The 13,004-nt window shown below is 45.2% G+C and overlaps 1 protein-coding gene across 4 annotated transcripts in view; it reads right to left on the bottom strand.

Moving 5' to 3' along the window:
- The window catches only part of VPS54 (VPS54 subunit of GARP complex), a 599,465-nt gene that overhangs the window by 197,776 nt on the left and 388,685 nt on the right, over positions 1–13,004 (bottom strand). For all 4 annotated transcript variants that reach the window (XM_086927614.1, XM_086927616.1, XM_086927615.1 and 1 more), the window contains exon 18: positions 2,554–2,659. In XM_086927614.1, coding sequence (XP_086783740.1) covers positions 2,554–2,659 — 106 coding nt within the window. The remainder of the gene's footprint in view (positions 1–2,553; positions 2,660–13,004) is intronic.

Genomic DNA, 13,004 nt, shown 5'->3' with positions numbered 1-13,004 from the left:
ATGTCCTCCCGGTTCTTCTGGGCACAGTTGCTGCAGCCTTGAAGTCGTGGTCAGATACCAGGCACAACAAGCAGACTACGTGGGGGGTCTGTCACAGACATCTGTATACAACAGTCCCTGCAGGCTGAAACTGACTCCGGAATCTGGGGATCACGGTTCGAACCCCGGCACCGGGCGCAGAGTAGCCCAGCACCATGTGACTCTGGGCAATAGCTTGCTTAATCTTCCCAACAGCCCCCAGCGCCTAGAGACCCTTACGGGTGATTGTGCGCTTTACAAATGTGGATTATTATTATTATTATTATTATTATTATTATTATTATTATTATTATAGCTCTTGCACCCAGGAGAACATTTTGACAAAAAAAGATCTGATCAAAGACAAGAGAAAGTCTCAAAATCTGCATCAGAATGAGCGGGGGGAAAATGAACAGTTACTGGCACATATGGGTGGCGCTCTAGGTGGCTCCACTCATCACTTCTGGAGCAGATCAATGTCTGTGCAGAGCAACACAACACGATCTAGTAGCATGCAGGGCTCTAAAAGTTTGTGGATCAAATCGGATTAGACAGGGATGGGGGATGAACAAATATCATGAGGGGGAGAGGGTGTAGAATGAAAAGCAGCCAACTAAGGGAGAAGCAAACCGGAGTATGCGCAGGGGAAGTTACAGGGGGAGAGCAGACAATGAGAGATTGCAAAAAAACATACCTTCATGGAGAAAAAAGTAAAAGGAGTTCCCTAAATGCGATCAGTGGAAGGATATAGGTCAGCTAATGAAGAGTGTGGTAAAAAGCTATGCTCCAGGAAAGGGACAAACACAAGAAGAGGAAGATAGGCAAATGAGTGACAATAAAGCCAACCAATAGTAAGAAACAGTTGGGCGTTAAGTGCACGGCGAGTTTTTCGTAAGGTCCTCAAGAGGTCTTTCACAAACAGACAGATAGCAGCTTCTGTGGGCAAGAAACACTGCAATCATTGGTACTCAGATAAGAGTAAATCTTCAGAACTACAGACTGGACCATGTGGGTCAAAGAGCAGGTGAAGGGAGAGACTGGAGGGGGGGAGGGGTCGATGTAGGTCCATGTTTGGGGCAGTAGGTTATCCCATATAATGGGTATTCACTTGTACTGTATGCTTCTCTTACTTTATTCACAAGAAAACATTTAAAGCTGAACCACCTGTAACAATAGGTTTCCTGTGGACATATATGTTCTATTGTTTTTCTGCATATTACAATATACTTTTATTGTCCGAATACAGATGTTTCTGAAAAGCATCATTAAAATATTCTTTTCAGAAGCTTAACTATGCTTTGTGATCAGCAATAGGTAGCAGGATGACATTACATTTTGAGTTTAGACTTCTGATACAGTTTGCAGCTTCTTGTAATTTCTTTTTTGGATGATCTACTATGTATCTTAACTTTAGTTAAGATCAATTATAGACTCATTTGCTTGTGATCACAATGTATCTTGTCATTTGAAAAATATCACAGTAGTGGCACATAAGATGTGTGATTGGCTTATCACAAAAAGATTCTCTGCTGTGCCACATTAAAAAGTTATGTTTCTAAGGTACACAATACTTTATTTGTGGCACATAAAATAATTATTTCTACTGCACAAAGTGTGTGCTTGTAAGAAGGAATAATGATCTTAGTGTGTTGTGGGAAATGAAGGGTCCGGTGGAAAAGATTTTTAGATATAGATCTGATTAATCTTTTCTGGAATATATTAAATATGCATTCAAAAAGCTTATTGACAATTCTGTGTTTATGTTCCAGCTTAGCAATTTAAATATAGGATCAAAAGTGAAGGATAAATAAACAAGCGGAAAAAAACAAATAAACGCTTTAGAGTCCATGGTTTACAAAATCTACTTCAATGCAAACACATTGTTTCATTTGTGGTCACAATATGAACTCAAATAATCAGAATACACATTAAGGATCAGTTTTTCCTTAACAATCTTTGTATCAGGCCTAAGATCAGACCTCCATACCTATTCATCAATAATACCAAGGAAGTACAGAGACATAAAATCCACAAAATAGGTCACAAGCCAGTACAACAGCAACAAACCAAGAACACTGACCAAAAAATTTAAGAAAGGGCTACGGTTTAATGGCTTGACCGTCCACAAAGAATTACACAATGGAGACCCAGGGACAAACGTGGAAAACATGGTACTGTAGCAAAGAATGCAAAGTTTCACGCGGCAAACAACCTGATTATCACTGTAGTGAAAATGTGCAATCCAAAGATAATATGATTATAGACAACAAAGGGCCGCACCATAATATTATCCACATCATTCTCTCTAGAAATAAAATTAAAGTCTGAGATAACTGGAATTCTGTACATGAATGTTGTGTTTTTTACATGTTTACAAAACTTGCAAAATGTGATCAAATTTCTGCATTTATTGGGCAGCTTATCTATGAGCGTTCATATCTGTAGAGTAAATGGTTAAACTAGTGATAGAAATAGAATAGAAATAGTGCTGTTTGTGTCCTAGATGACTTAACCAGGACAGCTTCCTCACCCTACCTTCAATAAGTCAGATAAGCGTGTTAGCATGTCTGTGGTTATGGAAGGAATGTCATCCACACACTGGCAGTATTCAAGAATTATTCTTATCAGCAGCAAAACGGTCCTGAAAATTAAATAACGATTTGGTAAACAAATGAATACATGAACAAGAAAATCATTTACAATAGGTAACGAATATGCTACTTACCAGTATGCATCTGTTCTTGGCATGTAGGGCTGCTGACATTCATATCTGTGCATAGATCGCCGCCTAGTGTTGGGTCCGGATGATCGCACATTGTTGTCCTGGAAGAGTCTTCGAAGTATCACGAGATAGGTGGCTCCTCCCCTGGACTACAGTGCGCATGGGCATCGACTCCATCCCCAGATTGTTTTTCGCCATTGTGGCAAAGATGGAGTGTAACACCGTGAGCGATGACCATGCTAAGAGTGATTCTGAGTGCTGCAGCCGCTACAGGCGCCGGAGAGGAGGGCGGGCGATATGAATGTCAGCAGCCCTACATGCCAAGAACAGATGCATACTCGTAAGTAGCATATTCGGTTCGAGGCATGTGGGCTGCTGAATTCATATCTGTGCATAGAATACATAGCAGTCCCTCCATTAGCGGCGGCCGCCTGTGCCAGCTGCAGCAGTTTGAAAAAGTGTTTTTAGAACAGCCTGCCCTACAGCTGCCTGCTGCTTGGAGTGCACATCTACACAGTAGTGTTTCGTAAATGTGTATGTGGTAGACCATGTGGCTGCTCTACATATGTCTTCTAAAGGTATATTCCCAAGGAAAGCCATGGAGGCCCCCAACTTTCGGGTGGAGTGGGCCCGTGGGGGGACCGTTAAAGTGCGCTTGGCTTTTTGATAACAAATTTGAATGCACTTAACGATCCACCTGGCTATACCTGCTTTGGAAATGGGGTTGCCTTTGTGTTGTGGCGAAAAGGCAACAAATAGTTGTTTTGTTTTCCGAAAATCTTTGGTCCTATCAATGTAGTACATTAAGGCTCTCTTGATGTCTAGTGTGTGGAGCATTCTCTCCGCCACTGACTCAGGATTTTGGAACAACACAGGCAGTTCTATAGTCTGATTGATATGGAACTGTGAAACCACCTTAGGAAGAAACCTGTTGGAGTGAATTTGTATAAATGGCTCTTGGATAGTTAGTGCCTGGAGTTCACTAACGCGTCTCAGCGATGTAATCGCTATCAGGAAAGCCACTTTCCATGTTAAGAACTGAATCTCGCATGAATGTAGAGGCTCAAAAGGTGGACCCATCAGTCTGGTGAGGACCACATTTAGGTTCCATTCAGGAGCCGATGGGGTCCGGGGAGGAATGACTCGTTTGAGTCCTTCCAGAAAAGCTTTGATGGCAGGTACTTTGAAAAGTGAGAGATGCTGCCTGTTTTGTAGATAAGCTGCTATTGCGGACAAATGTATACGAATGGAAGCATAGGCCAGATTGCATTTGTATAGATGTAACAGATAGTAAATGATGTTGTGAGTAGATGCATCTAGCGGGTTGATGTTGTGGTCAGCACAATAAATGACGAACCGCTTGCATTTCGCCGCATAACATGCTCTGGTGGTGGGCTTCCTTGCCTCCCTTATGATATCCATACAGTCTGGAGGCAAGTTGAGGTAGCCAAATTCTAAGACTTCAGGAGCCAGATCGCCAGGTTGAGCTGTTGCGGATCTGGATGCTGAATGTCTCCATGGCTCTGCGTCAAAAGCCTGGGTGTGAGGTGCAGCCTTTGATGCGGTACCACGGATAGTTCTAGAAACGTGGTGTACATGGTTGGCATGCCCACGTCGGAGCAACCAGGATGAGTTTTATCGAGTGTTGCTTCAGCTTGCATGCCACAAGCGGTATTAGAGGTGCGGGGGGAAAAGCGTACGCAAATATGCCTGACCAGTTCATCCATATCGCATTGCCCTGAGACTGTGGGTGTGGGAACCTGGCGGCAAAGCTTTGGCATTTGGCGTTTTCCTTTGTGGCGAACAGGTCTATCTCTGGATGACCCCACTGCTGGAAGTACGGGTGGAGTACTGATGGATGTATCTCCCACTCGTGCATTTGGTGGCTGTACCTGCTGAGCAGGTCCGCCATCTGATTGTCTTTGCCTGGGAGGTGTTCCGCCATGAGGAAGATGTTCCTTTGAATGGCCCACTTCCACATGCTCTGAGCCAGATGAGACAACTGTGGAGAGTGTGTACCTCCCTGCTTCTGAATGTAGTACATGGCCGTGTTGTTGTCCGTCCGGATCAACACGACCTTGTTGCACAGATGTATTTTTAATGCTTTCATTGCCCTGAAGATAGCCATCAGTTCTAGAAGGTTGATGTGCATCTTCTTTTGCTGCGTTGTCCATAGTCCCTGCACTGTGTAGTGGAGTACATGAGCTCCCCATCCCTGGAGAGATGCGTCCGTTGTCAGAATGATCTGTGGCACAGGCTCCTGGAACGGTCGTCCCCTGCAAAGGTTTTGTGAATTCCACCAATGCAGAGAGTTGTATGCACGACCGGTTACCAACACTAGGTCTTTCAACTGTCCGTGAGCCTTATTCCACTGACATGCTAAGCACTCCTGAAGCGGACGCATATTTAGTCTCCCGTGCGGGACTATGAAGATGCAGGAGGCCATCATGACTATCAACTGCATAAACACTCGTGCCGGAAGCGAGTGTTGCGGTCTGAATTTTTGTATCAGTAATTGAATGCCGTTGATCCTAACTAAATTTGGCTGTGCTGTGGCTGCCAGGGTGTCTATTGTCACACCCAGATACTGTTGTACGTGGGCGGGCTGAAGGTTGTACTTTGGGTAATTCAGTGAGAATCCCAGATTGTGAAGAAGGTGAATGGTGTTGGACATGTGGGCGGCACACTGCTCGGCCGACTTTGCTTGGATAAGCCAGTCGTCCAGATAAGGGTAGACGTGAATATTCCGTCTCCGTAGGTGTGCAGCCACTGTCGCCAAGCACTTTGTAAACACCCTGTGTGCCGTTGTCACTCCGAAAGGGAGGACCTTGAATTGGTAATGCTGATTTTGAATGGTGAATCTGAGGTATTTTCTGTGGGACGGGTGTAGCGGAATATGAAAGTATGCATCCTTCAGATCTAATGTTGCGAGGAAATCTCCCTGACTGAGCAACGGTAGGACCTGCTGCAGTGTTAGCATGTGAAAATGTTCTGACAGGATGTACTGGTTTAGGGGTCTGAGGTCCAGTATGGGTCTGAGGGACCTGTCCTTTTTTGGGATTAAGAAGTACAGTGAGTACACTCCTGTGCCTCTCTCTTCCACAGGCACGAGTTTGATTGCTCCTTTTTGCAGCATGACTAGTACCTCCTGCTGCAATAAGTGCAAATGCTCTGTGGACATAGGACGGTGTCTTGGGGGTATGTTGGGTGGAGTGGATGTTAACTCCAGACAATAACCGTACTGGATAAGCTTCCTGACCCACCGGTCTGTGGTGATGGATTTCCAGACTGGCAGGAACTGTTGTAGTCTCCCCCGACCGGTGTTGTATGGTCGGGGGCAGTGACAAGGCGTCACTGTTTGTTAGTGGCGGAGGATCTGGAGCTGTTGTTTCCACGCCCTCTGCCCTTGGCGCTGTTTCCACGATAGCCACCTCTACTTTGTTTGGTGTATGTGGTTTGCGCACCACCTTTATTGTACTGTGTTTGTTGGGACAGCTGGCCTTTGGAAACTCCTCTATTGTTTGAGCGACGAAAAGAACCACCCCTGAACTGCTGTGACTGGAGAGCCCCCATAGACTTTGCAGTTTCAGTGTCCTTTTTGATTTTTTCCAAGGTGGTGTCCACCTCTGGGCCAAATGAATGATCAGGGTTTACAGGCTGATTTAGTATGGTGGTCTGTATCTCTGGCTTGAACCCGGAGATTCTGAGCCAGGCATGTCGCCTCAACATCACACTTGTGTTAATGGCTCTGGCCGCGGTGTCTGCTGCGTCCAGTGCACACTTGATAGAAGCATTTGATATGAGCTTTCCTTCCCGAATGAGCATCTCTGCTGCCTCCTTATATTCATCTGGCAAGTGTTGTAACAGGGTCTCAAGTGTATCGCAATGGGCCCTGTCATATCTGGCTAAGAGTGCCTGAGTGTTTGAAATGTGCCAGATATTTGCCGCTTGAGCTGCCACTCTTTTCCCTGATGCTTCTAGCACCTTAGTTTTTTTGTCAGGGGGAGGAGCATCACCCGTTGCTTGCGAGTTCGCCCTCTTCCGGGCATTGGAAACAACCAGAGAGAGTCCAACGGCAACTGTCCCTTAATGTAGGTAGGGTCCCCAGGTGCCGGTTTGTACTTCTTTTCAATTCTGGGGTTTATTACCCTGGCCCTTGTGGGCTCTTTAAATATGTCTCCAGCATGTTTTAAGACACCCTTCAGCATTGGCAGAGTCTTGACAGTTCTTTCTGAGGTGGAAAAGGTGTCAAACAGAAAATCCACTTCAATAGGGTCAGCATGGAGCTGGACATCATGATTTTTGCTGCCCTTTCAATAAGTGCATTAAATGCCGCCGAGTCTTCAGTAGGCAATGTTTTTACAGCATGCACATGACTGTCCGGGGCAGTGTGTGGATCCCCTGGGTCAGCAGCGTCCGCCCAGGGTTCATTTTGATCTTCTGGATCAGTGTCCACAGGATAGCTGTACTCCTCATTGTCACCTTCCCCTGTCTCCACATCCGAGTAAGTGGGCGAAACATGAGCAGTGTCTTGGCCACGTGGAGATATAGGTTAGACAAGAACGGGTGTTGTAGTAGAATCCTTCCTCTTTTTCAATGGGATTCTATATGACTCCATAGGCTGTTCCGGGGTGATCTTTCGTTTGTAAATTGAAAGTCTACCCGTGTCGGCATCGATGAAGTGTTCCGACTGCTCTTCAAGCGAGGGTTGTCGATGCTTTGTGACCAGTACCGCAGTCGTGGGCTTCGGCCCTGTGGACACCTTCTTGGACGCTTCGACGGCCATCTTCGGGGCGAAGGCCTTGGGTACCACTTTCGGCGGCAGTGTGAACTGGGTGGGCGCTGGCGACTTTTGAGGTTTACTGGCAGGCTTTGGTGGTGGAGTATCCTTTGGTCCGATAGCCGAAGCCTTTTCCTTAATTCGCTTGAGCGATACCGACACCTGCTTCGAGAAGGAGGCGGATGGCTGCGTCGACCCAACGGGTTCCTTCGAGCCACCGCCAGGCGTGGACTCTAGGTTCGTAACGCTCTTAGCCTTGTCCGGTCGACGTGTAGGATCGAGAACCTTCTGAGCTCCGAGTCCTTTGTCTGTGTCGACGGTCTTCGGCGCAGATTTTTTCGGGTCGACGTCTTTGACCAGTTTTTTCGGTGTCCCAGTCTTCGGCTCGACACCCTTTAGTGACCTCACCGGGTCGATAACACCTTTTTGCTTCGTCGGTGCCGATAGTTCAGAGGACTTTGAGCCGACCAAAGCAATACGCACTTTCGGTTTTGATTTCGCCTCTAGTGCTTTTGGTTGCGTAGACACCGAGGCTCTCTCTTTCGGTTTCGATTTGGCAACCCGTGGCTCCTTAGAAGTGTCCGAAGCCGGGCCCGAAGGCGAGGCAGTAGAACCTAGTGTAAGATCTTGGGTAAGGCCATGTGGCGATCCCTCGACCTGAGCCTTATTATGTGTCTCGGCCCCAGTATCAGCGTTCGGGCCTAGCTCCTCGCTTGAGCTATCTTCTATGGCCCCAAAGGCCCCATCGTCGTCTCCTACCTCGTCGACGACGTCTTCAGTATTGACCATTTCAATATCAGCGTCGTAGCTGGTGTCGATCTCCGATGCGGGATCAGACAGGTCCTCTCAAACCTCCCGCTCTGCTCCCTCATCGTATCCTGCATCGAATATGTTCACTGGGTCAGGTGCTGTTTGCTGGGCTTTCTTGCGCACTGCGCGTCGAAGTCGAATCGTGTTCTTGGAGCGGACACGAGAACAAGCCATACAGCTGGCTTCATCGTGATCCGGTGACAGGCACTTGTTGCACACTGGGTGGACGTCGATGTGAGGATATTTTGAGTTACACACAGGACATCTCTTGAACGGGCTCCGTTCCATGATGGTTCGTCGATAAGGCCTCTGGCGTCGACTGGGCCTTCAGTGTCGAAAAGCCACGCGGCTCCTCTGGATGTCCGGCTCGGGAACTGAGCTGGAACAGAACTGGGCACCGATCGCAAGACAATACCGACGATATACTAAAGGCCTTTTGGCCAAAAAGAAAGTTATTTATAGATTCCAAACTTGAGTTAACAAATATGCATCCGAAGCCAATGGCGGAAAAAAACAATCTGAGGATGGAGTCGATGCCCATGCCCACTGTAGTCCAGGGGAGGAGCCACCCATCTCTTGATGCTTCGAAGACTCTTCCAGGACAACAATGTGCGATCATCCGGACCCAACACTAGGCGGCGATCTATGCACAGATATGAATTCAGTAGCCCACATGCCTCGAACGGCTCAATTCTGATAACGTTTTGGCACAGACAAAGTCTACAATATCGTCAATAACCTTCAATCACATATACTCACAGAGCATGTTTCATAAAAGCTATAGTCTGAGCAGGTGTGCCCTACTTTTGTAGTAATCTTCTCATTCATCGCTTGCAAGCCATTCAAAACAAGCTGCCAGACAAGTGTAGAAGTCTTTTGCTTTAGCCCTACTACCGCCCATCTAGAAATCTCAAAACTGGCTTCCTATCCAACAGCGAGTTATCTTCAAAGGTCGCTGTATACTTCATCATGCTATCTAGAGTAAAACACAAACATTTGTTTCCAAATGTCTGGATAGACATCACCCTAAAAGAAAGCTTTGATTGTTTAACAGGATTCTTTTACAATTCCCCAGCAATCAAAAGGCCCATTTAGGGAGCAAACCTTACTAAGTATGTGACTCTATATTCTATGTAATAACATGCTAAAGAAGTTCAACTTATTTCAAACCAACTTGCCTTCAAAAAAGTTCTCAAAACCCTGCTCTCCTTATAATGGATGTTCCTACTTTTTGACCTTGCCTTTAGCTACTAACAGGAGACCATGATGTGATTGTGGGCTTTGACAAACTATACAGTTGAACTCCAGCATTAAGCCAAGAGTATTATATACTCTTTATGTGGTATTTGTGTAACTACATGTACACTATTAGCTCCTGTTTCCAGTTCAGGATAAAGTTTAAATCTACCATCAACACCTTGGCTGCTAGAGGTTTTCCACCCCGGTGCTGGAATCACAGAGTTACCTTTATTCATGACGAGCTCAGCTCGTCATAAGCACAGCTCAACCGAGCCTCATGATGAGCTGAGCTCGTCATGAGCAGCGAAGGGGTTAACCCCTTCGCTGCTCATGACGAGCTCAGCTCGTCATCACCCACGGTGGTCGTGTGCGGATGACGAGCTGAGCTTGTCATCTAACGCGGCTTTTTGAAAAAAGCTGCACAGCGGAAAAATAACCGCCGCAGCAATGCGGTTAAAATCACCTTATAAAGACACCTCATAAATCCAGAATCCCTCCAGCAAAGTCTTATTAGAATGGCTTCCTGACTGCCACTCAAAACCTCAAAATTGAAAGGTAAGCATGTACATAAGTAAATTGCTGGTCTGTCTAATCTTTCTTAGTTGACTTTCACTGACATAATAAGTGATTGTCTTAAATGCTAAAGCTGCTAAACAAGTTTACAAAAAAATAACAGTGCTTCAAAATAAAGAACAATTTATTAGCCAAATAACATACTTATCATGCAAAACACAATCCAGTGGAAATCAGTAAATAGTTAAGCATCCTTTAAACAGATATGATAGGAATATCTAAATGTTAACCTCCCATATTCTGTCTTGCATAGCATCAGGCCACCCCCAACCGAGGCCACCTGACGCCCACCACCTGTGAGACAGATCTCTTGGAAGACGATGATTCGGAAGCCAATGACTTTGGAAGTAAGCAACAGATATCTCTGACAGTATCGTCATTGCATCACAGAAAAGCATCTTGCTGGTCTGCGTCTAAAGTAAGCACAGCCCATTGTTGAAAAGCTCTACAACTATTGTGCCACAATCACTCTCCTTTTGAGGAGATGATTATGGAAAGGGAAACCAGAGCAGACCAGCAACTTTCCATCTTTATTTGCTTGTCTATAGGAAGCCAGTACTGATCACATCTCTCCTTTCATATTTCCCCACATTTAGTTTCAATTAGGATGTAGTTTTTTTTAAATTACACGTATTTACAGCATTTAAAAAAATGTGCTAAAGAGATATATAGCAACCCCCTATTTGATCTTTTTCCCAATATGGTACAACACAACACCAACAGGCATCCATTCTTTAGCAAGACCACTATCATTCAGCATTAAGTGGAAAGAATGACATCTCAATTTACCCACAGCAAACCTAGTGACAGAAGTCTGATAAAACAAAAGCAGAGTCCATCAGCAGCCAGGAAGTGGATACACAAGCATTGCCTTTGCATCCTGATCCCTCCCCTTTCAATTGTACCCCAAGGATTATATGTAAACCCACAAACAAAGGTCTGGTAGGACAAAAGCAGAGTTCTTCAGCAACCAGACAGGGAATCCACAAGAATGTTCTTGACATTCTGTTATCTCCCTTTTCAAGTGTGCACCAAGGGTCATTACATGAACACAGCAGGCCTGTCAAACAGGATTTGACACAGTAGTGTCAACAAGGATGCCCACAGCTTCCAACCTGTATAATCTGAGGAGTTCAGAGCAGTTATCTCAGCCCATTCAGGTCAGCCTCTAGTTTGCTCCTGTGAGGCATTTCACACATATTCAAAGCTAATCACTGGCAGGGGCATATTTTGATTAGCCTGTTGACAGGTCAGGCATGTTAAGAGTAATTTTTAAAATGAACTTTTACTTATTATTTATTAAAAAAATCTGAATACCCTGTTGAACTGAATTTTTAATAACTAAGCACACGTATTCATATTTAATATTGTTGTCTAGTGTTTCTCTATGGGTGAGCCAGCCTTCCTACAGTGAAAAATTTTTGTGGGGATAGTCACTGTTAGGACATGCAAACTTTAAATTTCTACATGTCCTGCTTTTAAATACCATGAACTCTCCCTTGTGGGCCAATTAATATTTAAATGGAAGGCTTTTACCTGTCAAAAGGGGATTACTTGACAGGTCCCAGTCCCTTTTTTGCGCAGTTGCTGTCAGGCTACACTGGTAGCCCTAAAGCCCTGTTTGCACCGCTACTGTAGCAGATGGAGCAATAGTGCTGCAGTCGGCAAGTGGCATTTAACGCCTAGGCCCGGAGTACAATTTGCACCATATACTACGGACTTATAGGTATGGCAAATATGCCTTTTACGGATATGCCATATAGACTATGTTAAAAGGGTGAAAACATACACTTCACTAATAGATACTGGGAGTGAGGTGCACAGAGTTGCAAAACCAGCAAAAATGTAGGGCCCACAAAAGGCAAAAAATCTGAGGTGACCACACAGAAAAGGCAGATTCTACTCAGATGAGCCAGTCAATAGTATTCACTGTTATTCATTAGCATATCGGCTGTCCTTTCTGTGGTTTCTTTGCTATGTGGGGAAATTCTTCATCTTCACGATTCAGGTTAAGATGAACGTTAGGCCAGCCTCGTAGTCTTAGATGTGCTGCTGCACGTGGCAGAGTATAACATAATTATTATTAAGGGATTGCAGCCTACTGATTGCCTCAGTAAAGGCTGTTCTTGCCTCCTGGACAGTGATTGTGAAATCAGAATGCAATTAGAAAGGGGGGGCACAACCAAATTGTGCTATTTTGCTTTAGCCAACCTTAAAATTGTGGCTCGGTCTCTATAGTTCATAATTTTAGCAATAATGGGAGTCGGATTGTGTTGTGGGGGGCAGTCTTGGGGCAGGGGAGGGTGGGACCAACACACTATGTTACTACTCGATTGTGAAGGTCTCTGAGAAGGCCTCTTTGCCAACAATGGTAAAGAGGAGTTTCTATATCCAAAGTTTCATGCCTACCTTTGGAATAGTATGTAATGCCCATTATTCTAATAAGGGTTTTCCTAGAACGTCCATCGAGGCCTTTGTTAATTGAACAGTTTTCAGTACCTTTTCCACCTTCTTGATTTTCTCAGAGGCAGAACTGGAACAGTCCTCGACATCAGATTTATGTTGCTGTGCTAGACGGACGTTTATCTAGGCGCTCCTTTAACTGAGCAAAGCACATTGTTAGAGTGTAATCATATTGTCTACTAAAGACAGGCTGCTTTTCATGCCAATTAGAACTGACTTGATGTCAGTGTTGACTTGCTCATGCTGCTCCAAGCAAGGCTCACCCTGTGCCGCACCACAGCCCTTCGTGAATGGCAATCGTCCTCACCTTTAATCGTCTTATGCCATTGTGTCACAATCGCAGGGTTACATTACCCAGAATGAGCAGTAATTCGGTGATACACTGCAGAGAGAATTGTC

This window comes from Lissotriton vulgaris, chromosome 6 (assembly GCF_964263255.1).
Source record: "Lissotriton vulgaris chromosome 6, aLisVul1.2, whole genome shotgun sequence".
NCBI lineage: Eukaryota > Metazoa > Chordata > Amphibia > Caudata > Salamandridae > Lissotriton > Lissotriton vulgaris.
This window is presented reverse-complemented; position numbering and strand designations above follow the sequence as displayed.